This window comes from Chaetodon auriga, chromosome 5, assembly GCF_051107435.1.
Source record: "Chaetodon auriga isolate fChaAug3 chromosome 5, fChaAug3.hap1, whole genome shotgun sequence".
NCBI classification, from domain to species: Eukaryota; Metazoa; Chordata; class Actinopteri; order Chaetodontiformes; family Chaetodontidae; genus Chaetodon; species Chaetodon auriga.
In genome coordinates, this window is record NC_135078.1 from 22,020,515 (window position 1) to 22,043,521 (window position 23,007).

At 42.5% G+C, this 23,007-nt stretch overlaps 3 protein-coding genes across 4 annotated transcripts; all 3 read left to right on the top strand.

Annotated features, from left to right (window-relative positions):
- Nucleotides 1-168: 168 nt before the first annotated feature.
- On the top strand, nucleotides 169-4,072 carry LOC143320353 (transmembrane protein 248). Its single transcript, XM_076729893.1, has 7 exons — nucleotides 169-372; nucleotides 855-1,047; nucleotides 1,354-1,615; nucleotides 1,712-1,811; nucleotides 1,928-2,069; nucleotides 2,166-2,306; nucleotides 2,600-4,072. The coding sequence occupies exons 2-7, from the start codon at nucleotides 886-888 to the stop codon at nucleotides 2,618-2,620; spliced, it is 828 nt and encodes a 275-aa protein (XP_076586008.1). The 5' UTR covers nucleotides 169-372; nucleotides 855-885; the 3' UTR covers nucleotides 2,621-4,072.
- A 146-nt stretch (nucleotides 4,073-4,218) lies between these two features.
- morc2 (MORC family CW-type zinc finger 2) lies at nucleotides 4,219-14,954 on the top strand. Of its 2 annotated transcripts, XM_076730960.1 has the most exons (28): nucleotides 4,219-4,388; nucleotides 4,927-5,078; nucleotides 7,275-7,328; nucleotides 7,454-7,488; nucleotides 7,586-7,654; nucleotides 7,779-7,869; nucleotides 7,965-8,073; nucleotides 8,834-8,993; nucleotides 9,110-9,221; nucleotides 9,363-9,488; nucleotides 9,574-9,653; nucleotides 9,750-9,832; nucleotides 10,056-10,141; nucleotides 10,363-10,503; nucleotides 10,592-10,746; nucleotides 10,927-11,055; nucleotides 11,138-11,243; nucleotides 11,328-11,460; nucleotides 11,545-11,628; nucleotides 11,808-12,053; nucleotides 12,162-12,398; nucleotides 13,144-13,263; nucleotides 13,593-13,650; nucleotides 13,765-13,903; nucleotides 13,997-14,164; nucleotides 14,294-14,387; nucleotides 14,560-14,748; nucleotides 14,880-14,954. In XM_076730960.1, the coding sequence occupies exons 2-28, from the start codon at nucleotides 5,011-5,013 to the stop codon at nucleotides 14,946-14,948; spliced, it is 3,141 nt and encodes a 1,046-aa protein (XP_076587075.1). In that variant the 5' UTR covers nucleotides 4,219-4,388; nucleotides 4,927-5,010; the 3' UTR covers nucleotides 14,949-14,954. The 2 variants fall into 2 exon arrangements, with proteins under 2 accessions (XP_076587075.1, XP_076587076.1); XM_076730961.1 differs by lacking the exon at nucleotides 13,144-13,263.
- Nucleotides 14,955-16,310: 1,356 nt separating this feature from the next.
- On the top strand, nucleotides 16,311-22,452 carry LOC143320946 (acyl-CoA dehydrogenase family member 11). The gene is made up of 15 exons (XM_076731000.1): nucleotides 16,311-16,371; nucleotides 17,463-17,748; nucleotides 17,865-18,088; nucleotides 18,245-18,344; nucleotides 18,627-18,744; nucleotides 18,986-19,128; nucleotides 19,224-19,376; nucleotides 20,400-20,494; nucleotides 20,597-20,696; nucleotides 20,784-20,924; nucleotides 21,006-21,098; nucleotides 21,177-21,284; nucleotides 21,373-21,544; nucleotides 21,995-22,061; nucleotides 22,175-22,452. The coding sequence occupies exons 2-15, from the start codon at nucleotides 17,473-17,475 to the stop codon at nucleotides 22,287-22,289; spliced, it is 1,905 nt and encodes a 634-aa protein (XP_076587115.1). The 5' UTR covers nucleotides 16,311-16,371; nucleotides 17,463-17,472; the 3' UTR covers nucleotides 22,290-22,452.
- The last annotated feature ends 555 nt before the right edge of the window (nucleotides 22,453-23,007 follow it).

The following is a 23,007-nucleotide window of genomic DNA, read 5'->3' on the forward strand; positions in this document are numbered from 1 at the left end:
TAAAACACAGGTAGACACAGTGAATGCCTCATTAACCATCGCTACATTCAGAGTACGTCACTTGAGGAACTTCAACCACACCGTACGTTGTTAATAATATAAAACCAGGTGGGCAGTGAGTCCACCTGCTTATTGATCATGCTGTATGTTGGCTTCCTGGGCACGGTCACGTGACATACGTCGTCGTCGTCGTAGTCATAGCAGCGCACTATCGTAAATGGACAGAGCTGTCGTGTTTTATTTGTGCCGCTTTAACGAAACTCTAAACGTCTTAAATGTCGAACACCGGTTTAGTTATCATCAGGAAAGTTAGATATCACCGTATTTTACGAAAACTGTGAACGTGATCAGAGAAGACGGCTCAAATTCAAGGTATGAAGTTATCGTTCAGCTAGTTAGCTAGTTAGCAACATTGCACTTAAAGTAACGTTACCTTAAGTTAGCAATGGAGCCGGTTGACTGATATGATAACTAAGTTACACGTCTCCTATTGCTGTGTACTCTGGATTAACGTTAACTAAATGGATTAGTTAGATATATGTCATCCTACTGCAAACATTAGTTGTTTTTAATTTTCAAACATTACCGATAGTGCTTTGTTGTTGGATATCTATCTAAAGTCACATATGCTAACTTAAGTCCAAAGACGGCAGTGTGTTTAAACTTTTATGAATGTCATTATGCTGAAAAAGGTTAATTCACCCAAAGATATGTCTGAAAGGGAATCATTCAGTCCCTCTGAGTTACAAATGATCAGTGTCTTCATGAAACTGTCCCACCAGCACGGCCAAGGGTACTGTGGAACAGAAGCTGTCACAACTTAAGTAACTGAAAGGACTCTTCTCTGTTTACAGCCTGTCACATCCCAGGTGTTCATGCACTCTGATGATGGGTTTCTTGCAGCCGATGACCAACCTTAGAGAATATGTATCCCAGAATCCTCCATGGGTGACATTTTTCCTGTGTCTGTTGACTCTGGCCATCTCCTTCATCTGCCTCAGCTCTTACAGCAACACTCACACTCTGCCTAACCCTGACATTACAAAGGTAAGCACTCTCTTATCCAAACTACCAAAGGGTCAGCCATGCTTTTTGTGTGTGTCTGGTAGAAGGTGTGTGAATCAAGTTTCCACATGATATAACATTATATTGATTCTTTGGACAACAATACTTGCTGATATTAAAGTCTGTCACATTACAATTTCAATTCACTAAAATGGCCTGCAATCAATATGAGATGATATCATGCCCAGATAACACAATAAGTTATATTTACTCACAAAAACAATACAAGTGCCTCCTGTCAGATAGATTAACATTAAGCGCCAGACTGAGACTTTATTCTTCTCTTAGGACTGGAACCATCTCCTGTCCTCCCTATCACAGCTCCAGCTGTGTGTGAAAGCCAATGCAAGTTCATCAGAGCTTACCTCACCAGCCCCCCTCTCCACTGACGAGCCACTTTCAGACACTTCAGTTAACTCTACAAAGACTCCTTCTGTCACCACTTTGCATCTCAAGGTTCCTGTGACTGTGACTACCAACTCAAACAGTGGCTCTCTGAAAGACTTTGGTCTACACACCACCTTGAGAGCCAGGCAACTACATCTGGGAGGTTTGTATTGCGCTTGATTGGTTTTGTTGTGAAACCAAGTAGAAGTATGCATACAACCATAAATTCTCACCCATGATGGATTGTTTTACTCCCCAGACAATGAGCTTGTTAATGTGACTCTAGCAGTTTGGTCTGGAAATGAAACCTACAGCTGCCTCACCATAAGTGCCCCAAAACACCTCCTACCCATGAGCCTGTAAGTTAATTCATGCTCTAATGTGTGTATTTCTAAGTTTCCTTAACTCAAATCAGCAAATCAGGTACTTAAAAGAATGGCTGTCGAGTCATTTTTGTTTGTATACTTTAACGAAGACCTCCGTCCAAGTGCCCTGCATCTGAGAAAAACTTTTCACCCGTCCACGTGGAAGCAAGCAACCAGCCGCCTACAGCGTCCCCAACCTGTTACAGTCTACACTCCAAGAGTGACCCTGCACTCACAGTCATGTTAACACAGGTACAAATGTGACACACATGAACAACTTGCTCAGCCATAATAAAGTCAGATACCCTTTTGTCATCCTGTCAACCATTGTGTGCTTTTATTCTTTAGGGGGAGCAGAGTGTGGCGGTGCGACATCTATTGGAAGCCAGTGTGTGTCTGCTAGGAGTGTGTTTGATACTCTGTTTAGCTGTTAGTCTGACACGTCCACTCATTCGACGCTCCCAGTGGAATGGACTGGACCTACAAAATGTAACTCATTTCTTATATTACAATAGCACTTTGTTTTTGTGTCTCTGACTGTGTAAATATAGAATGATTTAGTGTATGTGTGAACTAGAGGATTATATAGGTAGAAACAGACTTAAATACCACAGTTTGCAGGAAATGTGATGTACAGGTTGTATGATTTTGAGAACGTTTGTGGTCACTTTTATTAATGAATATTTTTATGCGCAACATCTTGACATCTTAGCCTCTGCATATGGTGTGAAATGTGCATATAGTGTTTTAATCTCACCATAACTGCTTTATTTTATTTGCAGGAGCCCTTGATTGACACCTGAACATTTTTCATCCTGAAGAAAGTGGTTGAGAGAGAAGAGCAATTACGCATCACCACGTTTAAAGGGGCATTGCTTCGATTTTACAAAAGAAACCAGTTTACATGTCATGGAGAGTGTGACTCAGCCTGTGAAAACAGTGGTAGAATGTGTTGTGTGGCTTTGGAGAGGGCTTTCTACAGGCTAAGAAATGAACCCAGGTGATGTCATCTAAATTTTACTGGACCAAATGTCTTTGGACATACTAGGCTAGTTTGTCTGTTTTGCTACTTCTGGTTTACATATCTGACATTGAAAGCTTATTGAATCAAGATGCCAGATGTACAGATCCACAACTGAAGCATCCTCGCATCTACATTGCCAACCACATGTTGTATCACTGACACAGCAGTAGAGACTTCAAGAAGTGAGGGTAAAGAAAACACTGACATATCTCTTGCTTCTTAATAAGCACTATCTGTTGCTTAGAAGTTGAAGTTAGAAAAAGAAAAGGGGTGTAACATCTGAAAAAAGCTGCTATGTTACAGGGAATTTCTGATATTTGTTTAGTAACAATGAGTTAACAGGACATAAGCACAGTGAAGTGTGTTCATGGAAATTGGCACTATTATGAACCTACATGTCCTCTTGTGAGTCTGTCCAGGATTTGTTTTTGCACTAACTTCTCAGAAACAAATAACTGACATCCTGTTTTCAAACACTTTTCCTAGTTTTATATTTTTATGGAAAAATATAAATACTATGTTTCTATTGTGAATCTAGAGAGTTGAGGAACTTAACATTTGGTTTCCTCCTTTTTCCTCTTTTCACAAGTGCTGTTGTTCTGGTTTCATTTGGGGTTCTACCAAGTGAAGGGAAACTTTGAATTTAACTCTTTAATCTTGACTTGATGCACACACACACACACACACACACACACACACACACACACACACACACACAGCACTGGAAATAATAAAATTTTCTAGTTATGACTGACAACTGACAGTGACCAATGTTCTTCAGCAAGATGGAGAAAATTACAGACTTGTCTACAACACTTTGTAAATCTTCATTTTGATATAGAACTTTAATGGTTTTATATCAGAGACCAGAAGTATTCAGATATACCATACCCTACTGTTGAGCATTTCAAAGTAATTAATTTCTTTGAAGACATTGGTGCCAGTTATTTTAGTGCAGTATGAAAATCAACTTGCAGAGATTTGAAATTTCCTTGAAATCTCTTACAGTGAACATTATGCATTGTTCATCATTGTTTAAAATTGCCTTATTGTGTAGAAATAAAGAAAAGAGAGCACTGGCCACCAAAGTTTTAAACAAAGGATTAAAAATTAGTCAAAGTTTATGATACAGATGTTTTCTGACACTGTGGGCATCATAAGTAGTCAAACAGCCCTGTATTGTCAATAGATTTCAGTTGAAAAACACAATAAACATTTTTTCCATCTGTAAGTCATGTTTTCAATTTTACAAATCCATGTATTTCAATTATGTGATGCACCGGTATGTGACCTCGTGCACGCATAACTTTCTCCTCCAATCATCGTTAAGAGTCTTTACATGGTGGTTTCCTATTGGCTGAGTATAAAAAAATAGAGGTGGGATTTCTGCAGACCAGAGGGAAACAAGCAACGTCGAAGTGGCTGGATTCTTCGCGGCCTGGCGGACTGTTTTATGTAAGGGAAAAGGCAACGAAAGTACTAATTCCTCCTTGGACGGATTGTTACACTAGCACGAAGCCACTACCAAGTCGCCGTCTCATGAAAAGGTCTGCAAAGTCGGTGAAAATCACTTGATGCAGCTGACGTCAGCTACATGTTTTCAGTGTGAAGCTAGCTAGCTACCGTTAATGCTGCATTATAAACACTGTAGAAGACGCTAATATCCGCTAGCTGCAAATGTTAGCCTATCATGAAACGTTAGTAACTGTTGCTGCGTAACGGCTGAAATGCTCCTATCTCACGCTCTTGACTAAATAGGTAATGGCCTTACTTCACAGAACCCTGGCTAGACGAATGCCTGACTTCTGCATGAATGCATAAATGTTAATGTCTTCTTGCTAACACCCTGCCGAAAAGCGCACTTTGCTTTTAATCCCAAACAGGCCTCCCACGTGGTACCCTTCATATGGGGGGAGGCTTTTCAGTAAGACGTGGGTGTTGCCTTGTCCCCTGTAGCTTGTCGTAAAACGTCAACATCAGTTGATGTCAGATCATGACCATGGTGACAGTTCAGGGAGTAAAGAACTTCACAGGTCAGGAACGTTGTACAAGAACAAGTGACCAAGTATTTCTTCCCTCTTTTAGGATGAAGGCGTTGTAGAGCTCGACTGACCAGGACCAAGACAAACAGCTGACCAGGAAAGAAACAGGAAATAATTGCGTGTGGTCATGGCCTACTCCAACTATAGCAACCTGAGCAGAGCTCAGCTTACCTTTGAGTACCTGCACACAAATTCGTAAGTACCAATTTACTGGTCATTATGTGCTTATGAACTTGATGCTACACATAATTAGGATAACCAATATGTAAGACCACCAAATATACATACATTCAACATACTACACCAGCTCATCCATATAAAGGTTTCTGCAAGGCCCAGAAATGGCTGGAAAAATCACAACAGATCAACGCCCCAACATTAATGTTTGTACAGATATACCTGAGCCAATCTGAAGGGTTCTATGAACAGGTGATCGGGTTTAAACCTGTTCATCCTGATCATCAGTTCCAAGAAGATGAGAATACGCTCTCATTTCATTGTGTGTAAGTGTGCATTTAACACAACTTTGCCTTCCATCAAAAATAGTCTCTAAAATCAGAATTAAGTCATTTATTTTTTTGTTACACTAGACTTGTAACATAGATTCATTTACTACACTCTTCTTTGTAAGTGTGTAATATGTGTTGAATGGGAAACATCAGTAACTCCTGCAGATTTGAACCTGAAGTGCATGGTAGTTTTTTTTGTTTTTTTTTTTAAATTGATGACATTTTTACAATCATCATAGATTTCCAGGTTTACATCCCAAATCTGTTACTTGATATTTCCTTGCTCCTCACTCAGACTTGAAGTCATTCTAATCCACATTCTTGTACCCCATCCTAAAGTTCTTATTTCTGCTCTGAGGAGAGATCTCTGATGAGCCACGAGCGAGGATACAGGAGAGCAGCCTTCATGGAAGTGTTTTACCAGCCCCCTTGTTGGATGTCAGTCATTGATTGGATGCTGCAGCTGATTGGACTGATCTGACAAATCATAACATCACTGGAGTTTCATAAAAGAGTGAAGACAGATAATAGATTAAACTCCAGTCTCCTTTCTCTAAAAACATGTTTCCTTGTTTCTTCTGGCATGGTTTCCTCGTGTTTCTGCATACATCCTCGGTCAGAAAGACTAAGACGAAAGGAAAATATGCAAGTGAGGGAAAAGTGGATGCAATTTAAGAGACTCGGGATGTACCCCAGGAAAGTGTGTCGTTTGTCACATGTTATGGCTCCTGAAGTGGACCAGGAAACCCAGTTGTGTGTTGTTGTCAGCAAGGTTGAGGCAGTTAAGGTAACGATGAGGTTCCCTCATCAGTCCTAACTTCTCTTGAGACCACTACTTAGATGATACCTTACCTGTTGTCCCTTTCAGAGCTCATGCTGTCTGAGCTAACTTTGTAATTCTCAGTGCTCCAGTTCTGCTTTTGAATAATCTGATTCATGAATAGCACAATAGCTAATTCATCATCATCTGTAGCTTCAGGTGTGTCTTCACTTCTGGAGTTATTGATATCAGACCACTCCAAAATCAACAAATCTGCTGCTCTGCATTAAACCTGACATGCAGGTGCTGCAAACTTTTTTTGTGTCTGTATTTGGTCATAGTAACAGTGAGGCAATAGTGCCACCATGTATCCAAACAGGAAAACACAACATTTCCATAGTGCTTCCATCCAGCTCATCATGAATAAGAAATGTAGCACTCTTACTCTCCTCAGGCCTTCAGCAGCAAAGGGAAAGGGAAAAACATTAGAAAAACAATGCGTTTTATCATTTTTGACACAATGGCACCACATCATTGTTAAAGACTAACAGTTTGAGAAATACTGGGGAGTTGGATGCTTAATTGAATTCAGTGAAAGAGCTGGACATGAGAATTCTGCCAGCCAGTACAGCTGATGTCGGAGTGCATTAAATTTTGCAGTATGGTTTTGTGTGTGTCGGTGGTATATTTGACTTTCAGACATGATTGAGTCCTGTAAGTGTTCAGTGGTTGCTAGTGGTGTTTCAACACATTTAGAAACAGGTGATCACCGCCCGGGCTCATTTCCAAATGCACTGCTAAGGGATTATGCACAGGTTAACCACGAGAGTAGGACTAAATTAATTAGTGCTTCTTTTAGCCATGTACCAAGTGGCTTGTGGTGGGCATTTGCTCGGTGGAGCTTGATGGAGTAAATGATTAACCATGTGCTGGAAAAAAAATAATTATAACATAATTCAGAATACTATGAACAAGGGCCGGTACAGACCAGTCTGTGGAAATCCAGGTTGTAACAACCCCATGCAGAGTATTGATATGGATCCTGTCACCAAGTATCTCTTATACGCATCCCTTTTAATTATCAGGTGTCTCAAATTAAAGAAAGTTGTGCTCTGTTTTCAGGACAACCCATGAGTTCTTATTTGGAGCCTTGGCGGAGCTTGTGGACAATTCAAGGTACCCATAATGACTTTCAATACAGCCTATAATTGTTGACAAATTATGCAGCCTGATATCTGTCTTAGACTCAGTAAAAGTCGTATTAATATATCTTTTTTTTTTTTTGTTTTGTTTTTTCACAGAGATGCCAATGCCACACGAATAGACATCTACACAGGTACACTTCAGAATAACTCCAAACACTGAAACAGACACGTTCTTTCATTGTTCCTGACACCTGACATGACTCTCTCATCTTCCTGCTTCGCCAACAGAGAAAAGGCCAGAGCTGCGGGGCGGCTACATGCTCTGTTTTCTGGATGACGGTATTGGAATGGACCCTAGTAAGTGCAACTTCATTACCAGAGAGATCTCCCCTAGCTAGCTTTTATTTCATCATTAAAGGTGCTGTGTGTGCGTCCATTGTGAGATTTTGTTGTGATCTGCTGAACTAATTTCTTGTGCTAGATGAGGCAACCCATGTGATTCAGTTCGGAAAGTCAAGCAAACGGTCCCCTGAGTCCACTCAGATCGGACAGTATGGAAACGGACTGAAATCGTAAGACCTTCACCGATTTGTTGTGATTATGACATTCTACATTTGGTCCACTAGTGTTAGAATAATTTTACATATAAATGTCTGTGTTTTCACAGCGGATCTATGCGTATTGGGAAGGACTTCATCTTGTTCACAAAAAAGGACAACACGCTGACTTGTCTTTTCCTGTCAAGAACTTTCCACGAAGAGGAGGGACTGGATGAGGTCAGAGTCCGATGCTGGGTGCCATTGTTTTTAGAGATGGGAACAAGTAACTTGATGACTAATTGTGCCTAACTGATGGTTCACTTTTTTCAGATCAGACTTTTTGAATAGTTGATAGATATGTATTGTGAATGCACGCGAGCAAATGATGCACAGGATGTGCTACACACCCTATGAATATCAGCACCAAGGCAGCATTTCACACTGTTGCATTGCTAACACAGGTGGCGAGTTCAGCATGACTCTGTATGTATTTCATACAGACCGCACATTTGACTGTCTCTAGAAGATGTGGACTGGGTAATGTTTAACCAAATGAGATCAAACCGATACCCCAGAAACTTTCAGTCAGTGGGTCATTTCATTTGATGAGTTATGAGGCTGCTGCTTAACCTGTGTGGTTTAGTGTTGTGTATTACTTAACCTGTGCTGGCTGTAAGAGATAATTACCTGTTGCAGTTTTTACAAGCAGGGTGAGTTTTCTTGTTTATTATCGTTGAGAGACTTTATTGCAAAAGACTGCAAGTTAATGTTCATTGTTATATCATCATACATGTTCTGTGCCACACAGCCGAGAAGGTGTTAAACTAGATTTTCTTCCCCATGCAGTTACTCAGTCTGTCAACAAGTATGTTATGCCATTACTTATTGGTGAAATCTTAAATATATATGAAGAAGGTTGCTGCTGATGAGGTGTAGTTGGTTATGCATTTTATTTATTTGACTTGTTTACATTAGGATGTTGGTCCTCTCTCTCCAGGTGATAGTCCCCCTCCCCTCCTGGGATCTGAAGACCAAGGAGCCGCTGACCGCTGACCCAGAAAAATACGCCATAGAGACGGAGCTGATCTTCAAATACTCACCTTTTAAAAATGAACAGCAGCTGATGGAGCAGTTCAACAAAATAGAAAGTAGCAGTGGTAAGCATGTGAATGATCTCTGTAAGGAGTCTCCTTCTTTTCAGTAAGATTAGTGTTGGGGAATTCAGTGGTTTGTTGATTGGGATGCTAATGTTTGTGTTGTGTTTTGTTGAAAGGTACTCTTGTGATCATTTATAATCTGAAGCTGATGGACAACAGAGAACCAGAGCTGGATGTAGAGACAGATCACCAGGACATACTGATGGCTGGGACGCTTGCTGAAGGAGTGTGAGTACTGTGTCGTCAGTGTAGCCTGCTCCATTTAACTGTGCAATGACTAACCCATGGAGAAAGAAATTCTATTTTGTACATTAATGTCATTTGTTTATTAGTTTAGTTTATTGAATTTATTCATATATGTGCTCTCAGGAAGCCAGAGAAGAGGTCGTTCAGGGCGTACGCGGCTGTTTTGTACATTGACCCGCGCATGAGGATTTTTATCCAGGGACATAAAGTCAGGACCAAGAGACTGTCCTGCTGTTTGTATAAACCAAGGTAATATGATTGCACACTTAAACTGTGTCTGCAATACTGTATTCCTGGAACAAGTCTTTAATTTGCTTTCTTGTTTTGTTCATAGAGTTTATAAATACTCGTCGACTCGTTTCAAAACTCGTGCCGAGCAAGAAGTGAAGAAAGCAGATCACCTTGCTAAGATTGGTGAGTCAGTGGTGAAATGAGTGATTTCATGAACCGTTTGCTTTTTGTTGTGACTCCCTGGATCTCATCTGTTATCAACGGCGTTATTTGTTTCAGCGGAAGAGAAAGCCCGAGAGGCAGACAGTAAGCGCATAGCTTTGGAGGCCAGGTTAGGAGATGACCTGTCAAAAGATTCACGGGTGAGCACAGAGGATGTTTTGGTTAATTTGTCATGTAAACAAGCTTTTAAACTGAAACTAGCACACAGTTTAATCTAAAGGTGGCCATACACTGCGATTTGATCCCATTTCTGACCCGATTTTTAAGCCACACAACTCAGATTAGAGTCAAGCTGGATTTCTGCTTTGTCGGGTGTCCTTTGCCGTCTAAACTGCGGTCTCCCTTTGCCCTCTCCTCCTCAAGGCAATCCTGAGAAAGGTTCAAGATGCAGCCATGATGCTTCAACGGGATGCAGAAATGAAGAAAAGGATTCTTGAAGCTAAGCAGAAGTATGATAGACAAAATATGGAAACCTTTCCTCCTAGTTACAGTTAAAATGAAATTTTTGTTTCACCCCATAGTTTGGTGATTCAATGAAATGTACCTTTTAATATTAGATCTTTTACTGACCAAAAAGGCGAGTGATATGTTCTGTGCTGAGAAGACTAACTCAAAAAGACTGCCCGACAGAATGCTTAATATCAGTCTCCAACACTTTGTTGTTCCTCAGAGCATTAAAGGAGCCCAAGGAGTTGAATTTTATATTTGGAGTAAACATTGAACAGAGGGACCTGGATGGGATGTTTGTGTACAACTGCTCTCGTCTCATCAAGATGTACGAGAAGACAGGGCCCCAGCTGGAGGGTGGCATGTGAGTAATATGCACATGGAGATGTAAAAGTCACAGTGCTTGAATGATCAAGAAAAAGTGCTCTAGTTATGGGATTTGTGTGTTTTAGGGCCTGTGGAGGTGTGGTTGGAGTAGTGGATGTCCCATATTTAGTTCTAGAGCCTACTCACAACAAACAGGACTTTGCTGACGCTAAGGAGTATCGGCACTTACTGAAATCCATGGGAGAACATTTAGCTCAGTACTGGAAGGACTCTAATATTGGTGAGTTTCCTTACAAGCCTTACATGTCAGTGTCACGGGATTCAAATCACTTTGTACCTGTTGCTAGAAAAGGTTTCAAGCTGAGCAGTTTTCTCATAAACATACCAGCAAAGATACAATAAAATAATGTTGTGTCTGTGTCTGTGTCTATGTGTGTGTGTGTGTGTGTGTGTTATGCAGCTCAGAAAGGCATAGTGAAGTTCTGGGATGAGTTTGGATATCTGTCTGCCAGCTGGTCTGCACCTCCGTCATCAGAGTCGAGATATAAGCGACGTCGCGCCATGGAGATACCACTTACTATTCAGTGTGGTAAGTTACACATTCATGCACACACAGTTACACACATACTGTGTCTCAACAAACTGAATCTGATTTTGCGGTTTATTTTCAGATAAATGTTTAAAGTGGAGGACGCTGCCATTCCAGATGGACGCTGTGGATAAGCGCTACCCAGACAGTTGGGTGTGTCTCATGAACCCCGACAGCAGCCAGGACAGGTACCCACAGAGACATAGTTACTGTGTACCAGTTCTGTCACTTTGTCTGTGCTGTTTCAACATCCTATATATTGCATATTTCAGGTGTGACGCTCCTGAGCAGAAACAGAATTTGCCATGTGGTGTTCTGAAGAAAGACAAGCAGACAGCTGAAGACAAACAGAAAGAGCTGGCAGAGAAAATCAAACAGCAGCAGGAGAAACTTGAGGCCTTGCAGGTACGTCGTCCTTATCTCTCCTTCAGTCACTCGCTGGTTTGTGTACATCGAGACGCAATAAATCACATTTATCATTCCTATCAGAAAACCAGCACCGTCAAATCTGCAGCAGATGTGAAGAAGCTGCCTCTGGAGGTCAGCATGAAACCAACAGAGAGCCCCTCTCAGGTACAAACTGTGCTTCTTGTAGTTCGATTAACTTTGAAGCTCCAATTTTACTTATATTCACTCAACACCTTTTAATGTGTTTATTTTATTCTGTGCTTGTTGGTGTCTGCTTTGTTTTTCATTCTTCATCTCACTGAAATGTTTGTTTGTTGTCTCCTTTTCACATACTGTCGGTTCAGGCAACTAGGTCCTCTGAAAGGTCCACAGCACGCCCCCGCTCACCACCGCTCCCAGCTCACCTCAAAAATGCCCAGAGTGCCCCGTCATCCCGCGCAGCTTCTCAGCGTCCCACCCGAACACCTGCCCCTCCACCACCCAGAGTCGAACCGTCCAGGTCCAGAGCTGCAGCAAAGCCTCCTCCACCTGCAGCAAAGCCTGTATCCAAAGCTACTGCCAAAACACCCCCACCTGGCCGCAGCTCACGGGTGCGTTACATGTTTTAGAAAGTATACCACTAAAACCACAAAGTGCCAGTGAAAGGTTTGTTGGTATAAGTGTTTAAGCTAAATATGGTGATCTGTCTTCTTACACAGACACCTGCCAAAGCATCGCCAGCCAAACCAGCAGCTGCTGCACAACGCAAGAGGATCATAGAGCAGGAGGACAGTGAGGAGGAGGAGGAAGAGGAGGAGGAGGAAGAAGAGGACAGCGAGGAGGAGAGTGAAGAGGAAAAGCCACAGACGAAGAAATCCAAGATGGCCGCAGCAGTCGGTAGCCGTGGCAAAGTGATAGAGAAGGCCACACCTCCCAAACGTAGCAAGTTAGACGAGGTAAACGCACTTTCTCTGGCATCTGGTCAGAGACGTAGAGGCTCAAATTTTTAATTCTACAACTTGTAATATGTCAGTACTGCAAAATATACACAAAGAGAACAAAATGGCAGCATTAGCAGTGCTGCATAAACCAAAGTGTTCAGCTCAGTCGTGTGAATCAGCCTGCGTCTCAGTGGGGTTTTGTGGTGTAACGTGCTGTGAGGACTGTCCTGTGATGGTGTGTGCTGCTGTCTCTTCTGCTGCTTGTTGCCTTTCCTCCATCATTACCACTTGTTTCCCACGAGTGATTAATTTCTATGAAAGGAACAAAAGTGAACAAGAGGAGACAGGAGTGTCTTTTGATTGTTGAAGTGTCCATTAAAACTTAACTCTAACAGTTGATCAGAGGAAAAGGTCATTCAGATTCTGGCCTAAAGTGCAGTGATAAAAGGCACATGCTACCCCATGTGTACATCTATAGGCTGTAACTACCCTTTGCCTTTTGTATTTTTTATATTTTTATTTATTTCCCATGTCGCTGAAGTGTTTTCTGATTACATACTCTTGTTTCCTTGGACAAGTGTATTCATCAGGAGACTTTGAGGTAAACTTCAGCAGGCGCCGCCTAATTAGCCTCCTACAGTGAGCTGATGACACTGAAAGGCCTCATGTAGAGAAGAAAAGAAGGAAATGCAGGCTTTCCTGGATGGCTGAGCAGGTTACTGAGCCTCCAATCAGAGCCCCTCTGCTGTTGACTTTGCAGGTTAACACACATTCACAGCCTGAGAAGAAGGAGGTTTCTACTCCTACACGGCAGACAACAACCACACCAACCTCTGTCCCAAAATCCATTTCCATGCAACCGCATGGAGCTAAAGCAAAGGTAGCTTTACACGGCCCTTCTCTCTACTACCCTCAAATAAAGCTGAGCTGCATCTGCTCTCACGGCTTCTAGCAGTCTTGACAACTTTCAATCTTTCTGGGTGTATTGTCAGATCATCATTCTCTTGTCTAACAGTCCTCTGAAACTGAAGTTGTCATATTATTCTCTAACTCTCTGCAGTCAAGCATGCCATTCTCACCCAACGCCTGAGGTCTTTGTGGGACTTTCACTCCTTACATTAACAGGAATGCACATCATTTCCTTTAAATGTCTTTTCACTAAACAGTGTCTCTCTGACTGCGGTGATGGTAATTGTTTTGTTTTCGCAGGCATCAGAGAAGCCCCCACAGCAGGAACCAGAGAATGACACTAAAAATGCTCAGAAAGGTGAGATGACAGACTGTTCTCTATGAACATGTAACACACAGAACTGGGAAACCAAAGCTCTGAAAGCGAGGAGGAATGTCTGCTTCTGTTTATGTTTGTATTTATTTTCTACAGATAAGGGTCTGCTGGTTGAAGTACGTGTCAACAAGGAGTGGTACACGGGGAAAGTCATTGCTGTGGAGGCGAATAAACAGACTGTTCGCTGGAAGGTGAAGTTTGACTATGTACCGAGATCCACACCTAAAGACAGATGGTAAGATAGTGTGTCTGTGTTGATGCATTCAGGGTATCATTCGTTAAAATGCCAGATGATGAATATCCTATACTTCTATGTGTGTCTGCGAAGGGTGTTCAAGGGTAGTGATGAAGTCCGGTTGATGCGGCCACCGTCTCCAATCTCTCAGACACCTGACACCCAACAGGAGACCGAGAAGGGGCCGGCACCCATGGAGCCAGACACTACTCAACCAGGAACCAGCCGAGAGGTGACTGACAGTCTGGTCACCATGTTGAGGTGAGCTGATTACAGTGAACTAGTGTTGTTACCACGCGCTTTGTAAATGATGACGGCCAGGGCACGTTCTTCAGGATCGTTCGAAGTCTCAGCGCTATGGTGTGTTCACTGTGGTGTTCGTGTTTCCAGGACAATGCTGCGATACTTCTTCCCTCCTGCTTTTCGGATTCCAAAGGACGATGTTAACAGCATGACGGCTGAAGAGTTGGTGGCCTTTCCTCTGGTAAGATTGATAATAGATGATCTAATAGATCTATCCTTCGACTGGAATTGAACCTAAGAAACATGTAGTTTTCCACTGAAACACCTTGAAATAATACTACTTTACTTGCTCTCACTATTGTGGTATCTTGTCCAGAGTACTCAGTGTTAATGTGTTTCCCCCCTCTATTTAGAAAGAGTATTTCCAGCAGTATGAATCAGGTCTCCAGTCGTTGTGTAACTCGTACCAGAACAGAGCTGATGCCCGGGCCAAAGCTGTGGAAGAGAAGAGCAACAGCACTGAGGTCAAACTGAAGGAGGCGGACGAGAAGTTACAGAAACTACGAACAAACATTGTGGCACTCTTGCAGAAAGTACAAGAGGTAAGACTCACTGCTTCGTCTGAAGTTATTGGTCATTCAAAATACAGCTCTGCCTCTTACCTGCCTGCCACGTGGAGTCTTTGGCATGTAAAAATTGTGCAGTAGGTAAAATTGCTTTTTTACGTTTTTAGGACATTGACATAAACACAGATGACGAGCTTGACGCCTACATAGAAGACCTCCTAACCAAGGGTGACTGAAAAAGACAAGAGAGAGAAATACAAAAGAGAGAAGAGGACATGAACAGAAACAGTCAGGCAGTTTGCAGCCGTTAACGTGCTGGCGGCTCCCCAAGGACTCGTGAAGATGTGAAGAGTTGGCTGTGAATATTTGGGGGTATTTTCATTGTTGATCCCTCCACTTGTTAAATCAGAGTCTCTTAAGTTTGATCTTTAATTTTGATTGTTCCAGCATTTAGTCAGCACCAGTGCGTTCTTTGAGTTTGGGCAGGTTCTCTGGTGTTTCTACGTTGTTGGTAGCCCTCTGGTTTGTGGTTTTCTCTTTAGTCCTTTTTATATACTTGCTTATATATATGTTAATCTGTGTTTAAGCCATCCTGTCCTGATTGACCTCTCAATTAGCCTGTGTAGGTTTAATACAATTTACGCTCCCTTTATATAGTCAACTAATGCTGTGACAAAGTGCAGACTACATTTGTTGGCGGCACTCAGCACTGCAACCTGTATTTAACTTTTATTTTTCTACACTAAAAACACATCAGTGTTGCCCATTACCTTCTTCCATTCTGGTCTGAGAGCAAACCAGGTTGATATTTTACGGTTGGGTGGTGCATCACACCTACAAACAGAGACTACTTACTGGGTTTTATCAGTATGATTATTCCCGTATATCCCTCCTGAAGTTAAGCTATAACTGTTCCTGTGTTTATTTTTGAAAGGAAGAAAAAAAATCTCATTTAATTGCGAAAGTTGTGTGTTCATAATTATTCAGTCCCTGGGTTCTCCCTTTTCGAAAGGTTTTTAAGATATCATGGAAATGTTTTATTAAACGGTGCATGCTTTCTGTCTTTTTGTTCTGTATTTTGGACAAATCTTTCCTTAGAACAATAAAACAGGTTCAGCAACACGTTCGATGAATGTATGTCTGCATTTGTAAATGCTAAATAAGGAAATCTTGGTTAGGGAGAAATTTACATTTTAGATAGTATCCTAAGTAAAAGTTAAAATCAATCTAGGCACAGTAAATACAGCTTTTGAAGGGTAAATTCACCTACATTAAGAACTAATTTTCACATTTTCCTGCAGTGGTTCAGTTTTAGGGTTTCTGAGATTTCTGCCATCAATTTAAAAAATGAAGGCAAACAGAATTTTGTTCTGAAAGCATTGAAAACTGAACAGCACTGTGTTTTTATGAGAGCCGTCTGTTGAATTGATTATTCAAAGCAACAGCAACTATTTCTTGAAAGAAATGTTAATTTCGTATGTAAAGCTCCAGTGCTGCGAGAAAGAGATCTCTTACGATCTGAGAGATCTGAGTCAAAACTGTCTTCATGGCACTTGGCTCACATGTTTCCTGAGACGGATCCTCAACAAGGTGCTTTTACTTTGAAGGCGAGGGGTCGTCGGCTGTGGTCAACGTAAACACTGCTGGGCTAAACGCCAGGTAAGACTCCTGTTTTTTCTCCTCCATCCATGAAATGTATAAGTTTGACATGCAGAGGAGTCAGTGTTATCAAAGCAGTTTTCAGTATAAACTGGCTTAAAGTGATTTCAAAGAAAATAAAAGCCTTTGAACTGAGAGCTCGCTAACTGAGCTCAGGTCGCTTCAGACCCAGAGTGAACAGTAAAGCACAGTTTGATGGAGGGGGGCTAGGCTAACAGGGTGCCAACTTGTTGCCTGTATTAACCATTAAACAATAATTAAATCAAGTAAAACGTTGCCGAGCCAAAAGGGACGATAATATCTACACAAACAGGACGTCGACATGGAATGAACTTTGGCCCGCTTTGGTTCGCATGAGTCTGGACGTTAACGTTAGCTTACAGGGTCACCGCAGTTTACTGTGGCTGGACGTTTACAAACTGTTGATTAATTAGAGAAAATGTGCTTTCATTTGATAGCTACATATCACTTAAAGCAGTTAATTGCAATGCAAAAGAAATCAAATTATTCGTTTTCTGCTGTCTTTCGTATGTTTTAAGTTATACAGAGAACCAGGTAGAATTAGCTAAATTATCGAGAAAACTCAATGTGGTTTGGTTTGACACCTACACACTGAAAGATGTCTCATGTGGGAATTTTAGCACTCCTGGTTTGAATACACTAAATGCTGTCGAAAAGGTTGAAAAGTTAAAGTGTGAAACGAGAGTGAGAGTTGGAGCTCATAGTAAATCATTATAAACTATCATGTTGAGCTAATAAATGTAAATATTAATGTCGAGCCGCTCATCAATCAACCCCCCCACATTTTCTATTTTGTATTTTATTTCCTTCTATGTCTCCTTTTGTATTCCTGATACTATTGCTGCTGCCTGTAACACTCTAATATCCCCTAGGGTGTATTGATAAAGTCTTATCTTAAAGCATCATCTGTGAGTGATGGCTGAAATGGTTTGTGATTCTCATCTGCCTGGATTCACTGTAATGTGGTACAGTGTGTTTGTGATAAGTCTAATTTGAGAGTAAAGCAGATTTCACAGAGTTGGACGCTCCGTCTCAGACCGCTCACTCTCCTTTCTCACCTCACACTGCAGGTGTTGAGCCATGTCGGTGTGTTCAGCCCTCCTGAGCCGCCGCGTAGCTGGAAGCAGCTGCAGACTGTTGTGCGGTGTCCCTCGACAGCTCGTCCACACCAGGTCAGCCAGTGTAGCTGAGCCGGGCGCAAGATCTGATGAAGAGCAACTCTGGGAGGCAGCGGGCTTCCTGCCGTTCTCCAGAGCCAAGATTGGACCTTTCTTCCAGGAAAGGCCAGTGCTGAAGAACCCATTTCTAGAGGATGCCTTGCTCAGAGGATACCTGAGGAGACACCTGCCCCAGGAGGTGAGGAGGGAGCCTTCAGCTGCTGCATCATCAAAGGGCTCATTTTCTAAATCAAAAGCATCGCATTGTCAGGCAAATAAGATCAGGTGGATGTATGTGTATGTACTTGTTTACAGGCTGCTTTCTCAGACTTGTGTGCATTTGGAGAGCGCGTGGCCAGTGAGGTGGACGGGTGGGGCAGAGAGTGTGAGGTCACTCCTCCACGGTTGGTGCACTTTGACCCCTGGGGTCGCAGAGCGGACCACATCGTCACCTCCCCGGCCTGGAAGCGTATGAAAGACCTGTCAGCACAGGAAGGACTGGTGGCCATTGGCTATGAGAGGCCACTTGGGGAGTGGAGGTTAGGAGACTGTTGCACGTCCTTTTTCAGTTAAGGTCATGCTTCACATTTTTTGGCAGTTTCTAATGATAAAAGTTGTTCTAAATGACAAATTAAGAGACGTGTGTGTGTGTGTGTGTGTGTGTGTGTGTGTGTGTGTGTGTGTGTGTGTTCCAGTCGTGTGTACCAAATGAGCAAGTTGTACATCTTCTCCCCCTCCTCTGGTCTCTACACCTGTCCTCTGGCTATGACGGATGGAGCTGCTAAAGTCATACAGGTTTGTCAGAAGAGCAACGTATCTGACTGTTGTTGGTTTTCTGCAGTAACCTGTATGTCTTGCAAGCAATGTAAACAAGAAGGCTGTTTTTTGTGTTTTTTCCTTCGTGCACACACGTGTGACAGAGGCAGTAACATGGTAACAGTGCACCAGGATGAAGAGAAAGATCCTTCTTTGTAGCTGTATTTAAAATTCACTCACAAATTTAAAATCCCAGCTTCAGTTTAGATATATGGCATGTAACAGCAGCCGGCTGCTGATTTTCTGGCTGTGTGCTTGAAGTCTGTAGGTGTTTCATGGCCTGTAGATGACGCCTACAGTCGTTTAACCACCCGTCAGCCTGAACGTTTCTGGACGTCTGGACAGTGGATGACGGAGCGACAGGGAGGATCTGACGTGGGTCAGTACTGACGCTTCCAGCCATCTTCCATGAACCAGAAAAACTATTATTATATAGAAAATGCTGCTACCTGTTATTCTATCCACATATGTCCCAGTGATACTTAATTGTTGTTACTTGAGTTATCTGTAAAGGAAATGTGTTTAAATACTCACATGCTTGCTGTTTTTTGGTTTGTTGTGCAGAACAAGACTATTGTAATGCATCATGAGTTGCTTCTCCCCGTCTTGCATTTCCTCAGCCAGTGGCACAGAGACAGTGGCTGTTTCCCAGACGGACGGTTCCTACAAACTACACGGCTTCAAGTGGTTCACCTCCGCTACAGACGCAGACATGACTCTCACACTGGCCAGAGTGCAGGACAGGACGGGAGCAACCACACCGGTACTGCTGACTTGTCACGCTCCTCTAACATCAGCCATCACTCGTCTACAAAGTGATTTCATTGCACTTTACTTGTGCTTGTGTCTGTCCCACAGGGTAGCAGGGGTTTGTCTTTGTTCTACGCAGAGGTGAGCAGAGATGAGGATGGTCGGCTGAAGGGAATAGAGGTTCAGAGACTGAAGGACAAGCTGGGCACAAGACAGATGCCGACCGCTGAGTTGCTGCTGGACGGCCTGCCGGCACACAGGGTCAGTTACACGTCATCGGTTATTACAGTAATGATGAACAGCAGATTCCTCCTCTGGTTTATGTCTGTGTTACAGCAAAGCTACACTGGGTCAGGCACAGCTCGTTTTGTCTGTACTAAAGCTTTGTGCTGTGGGAGTAAGCAGAACATTTCTGGTGTTATTCCACCAAAAGGAACATTCACAATGATCTTGTTTGCCAATCCTCTAAAACAAAAAGCTGAAGTAGACCAAGACCAAACCTTGGTTTTCTGTCATCTTTAGATTCTCATTGTGGATTTGTTAGCAAATACACAAAGCGACTTGTGTAGCATGTCTATTTTTACCCACCAACTGTTGAGAAATTGTTTGGCTCCCTTTGCCTCACTGCATTTAGCAGCTGGGCAGGTAGCATACTGTCAACTGAGGATATGAGTTGTGAGTGGCTGCCAATGACTTTGTATGGAGGAGTCAGTGAGAGCCAGACTGACCAGCAAACCAAAACAATGAGCAGAAAGTTCTTGAGAGCTGCATTTTTTTTTGTTCTATTTATTCTTCGCATACTCCATCAATGTGCCCCAAATCCATCTTACATACTATTTCTATACAGCAAACGTACTACTCGTTACAATTAAATATTTTTGCAGTTAGTATACAAAGTCAGTGTACTTGACCATTTTATGCTAACTCGAAATGACTAAATACAAACCTGAAGTGAAAATCAAGCCAACACGGAAATCCCCCCAAAAAAACTGCAGTTCCTTCAGTGGCCACTTGAGGCTGGCTTCAAAAGCGAGTCACTCCCCATAGACCCCCATATTCATACCCAACTTTACAGCAGAAATAAAGACGTTCACTGCCGGACACAAAAACAGTTCTGGTCTCTATTGCTAATTTCCTGTCTTTGTGCATTGCATTGTGGGAAATTTGTATCCATCGACATCAAACTCAAAAAATTATCCCCATGTAGTATGTAGACTGTCTGGTTTGAGTATAATTCATTTTGTCACTTTTTGTCTCATCTGTATTCCGTCTTTACATTCACAGCTCTCGGAGGAAGGGAGAGGTGTGGCCTCCATAGCTAACATGCTAACTATAACCCGGATCCACAACAGTATATCTGCCGCAGCTGCAATGAGAAGGCAGGATATGACTCGTACTACTGCACTGCATCCTGCACTCACTACTGAAACCATATTACAGATAAGCTGATTAATACTGTGTGTGTTCATGTGCGTTGACAGGGTGGTCCAGTTAGCTCGTGACTATGCCACACGCCGCACTGCCTTTGGAAAGCTCCTTAAAGACCACCCACTGCACGTACAGACTCTCGCTAGGATGGAGGTAAACTGGCAGGGGGTGAACAAACTCCACAAACACAAACAGTGTTTCCCATCATGCCGCAATCAGGCTTCCCTCTGACATTGACAGGTGGAGACTCGCGGCGCCTTCCTTCTTGTGATGGATGTGTGTCGTCTGTTGGGTCGAGAGGAAAGCGGCATGGCGACCCAGCTCGATACAAACCTGCTGCGTCTGCTCACTCCTGTGGTCAAGCTGTACACTGGGAAGCAGGTGCTCAGCTCGCACTGTGATAAACTGTCATCCGGATGTTTTGACACCGACCTTTAACATCCCTGTTTTGTTTTGTCTCAGGCGATGGCTGTGGTGTCAGAGGGTTTGGAAAGCTTCGGCGGACAGGGCTACATCGAGGATACCGGGTTACCTGGGCTACTTCGCGATGCACAGGTGAGACCAATTCACAAAAATCAATGGTATTTTACAGTTTTTGCGATTTTCAAGCTCACCTGTCACTTTGCCTCTCAGGTGTTGAGTATTTGGGAAGGAACCACTAATGTCCTGTCTCTGGATGTGCTGCGCTGTGTGGCTCGTAGCTCAGGAATGGTTCTTCATGCTTACTTCACCCATGTCAAGGTATTGGGCCCGCCAAACAAGTTCAGTAACTATTCTACGACAGAGTTGAACAGGAATGTGACGTGTACTTGTTTTGTTGTTCTCGTAGTCCCTGCTTGCAAGTGCATCAAGTGTTTCTTCATTGGCTCCAGCAGTGAAAGCAGTGGATGGTGCTCTCTCTGAACTGGAGGACTTTGTTCAGGTAGCGGCTACCAGAACACCCGGCTACCTGGAGCTAGCAGCCAGAGACCTGGCGTACAGCCTGGCTCGCATCTACACAGGTAGGTACACTCGTTTCCTGTGAAAGAGTACTCCAAAACATAAAAAAAAGAAAAAAACAATCAATGCTTGTCTAAACCTGGTGCCTATAGCAACTCGACCACCAACAGTCCAGTCAGAGGTTTGTGGTTATGTCTGTTTGGTCTGGCAGAAAGCCCCGAAGGCAAACTTTTCCCACTTGCGAGCAGCTTCACAATATGAAGAAACAACACGTACAAATCCGACCGACTGAGATTTCTGTGTTATTCTAGTAGCAGCTCATGTAGCCTCGAGTTGCTAGGCTAAAGCAGAGAGCGGGTAGCAGCGGTCTGATAAGACGTCACTTGAGGCAGTTAACCAGACTGTTCACATCAACGTCTGGAGACGGAAAAGGATTCAAACTTTTTTAAACAAACAGACTTTGATGTGGTAAAAATGGTGGAGTTCCCCTTTAAATATCTGTATTTTAACAGCTGCCCTCCTCATTGACCATGCATGTTGGAAAGGAGCCTCTCCATCTGACACCTATGCAGCTCTCAGGTAAAAAAAGAAACAACAAAATAAAAGAAATACTGTTCTTTCAGGTTAAAAAAAACAATACAACACAGATTTTGCACGCAGTTATGAAATATGTTTGTATCTTTCTTTATCAGGTGGTGTGAGCGCGACTTGTGTCCTGTGGCGACTAAACAGGCGACAGGCTGTTACGATCCCAGCACTCCACCACTCGATGCTGCACTGGTGTACGACCAGCCGATCGGAGACTGAATGTTCACTGATAGCGGATGAAACTGTCACTTGATCTGCCATCGCTGTGCCTCGCTTTAATTCTGTGGTAGATCTAGTTACTGCATCCCACATTTTTAATTTAATTTTGTAGATGAATGAGACCATGTTTTAGAAAAAGAATAAAAACCACTACAAGCACAGCAATGGAACTAAAATGGAGTTTTTAATATAATGTAGTTCAGTCTGTGTGCATTATTTATGGTTGTGATATTTACTTGTTCTGTAGAATATCAGCAATATATTCTCAGTATACAGATGAATTTTACAGCTTAAAAAGTGTGAAGTGAATGGATAAAACACAGCCCCAAGCTTATCACATTGACAGAGCTCTCCCACAGTTATTAGACTTGGTGTAAACAAAGATCAGCAGACCAGGTTCAGAGGCAAGAAGAGCCCTGACTGACGAAGACTGAGATTCACTTACATGCTGCGTTCATGTTGTGTTGGAAAAAGCCCATGCGTGAGCTCCAAAAATGAAAACAGTTTGCACAGTTTATCCAACACCTGAGTATCTGTACCTGGATTAATTATCTTGTATGTTTAAGGTATTACTGCGTTTTATTGTGCCAATCCATATTTTAAACGAAATGAGGGAGAAACATTAACAATGTTAAGTGATGGGGGTTTTTTTTGGCTTTGCAAATTAATAAAAAAATATATATATATAAAATATAAATCTGTTTATGTTGTCCACTTC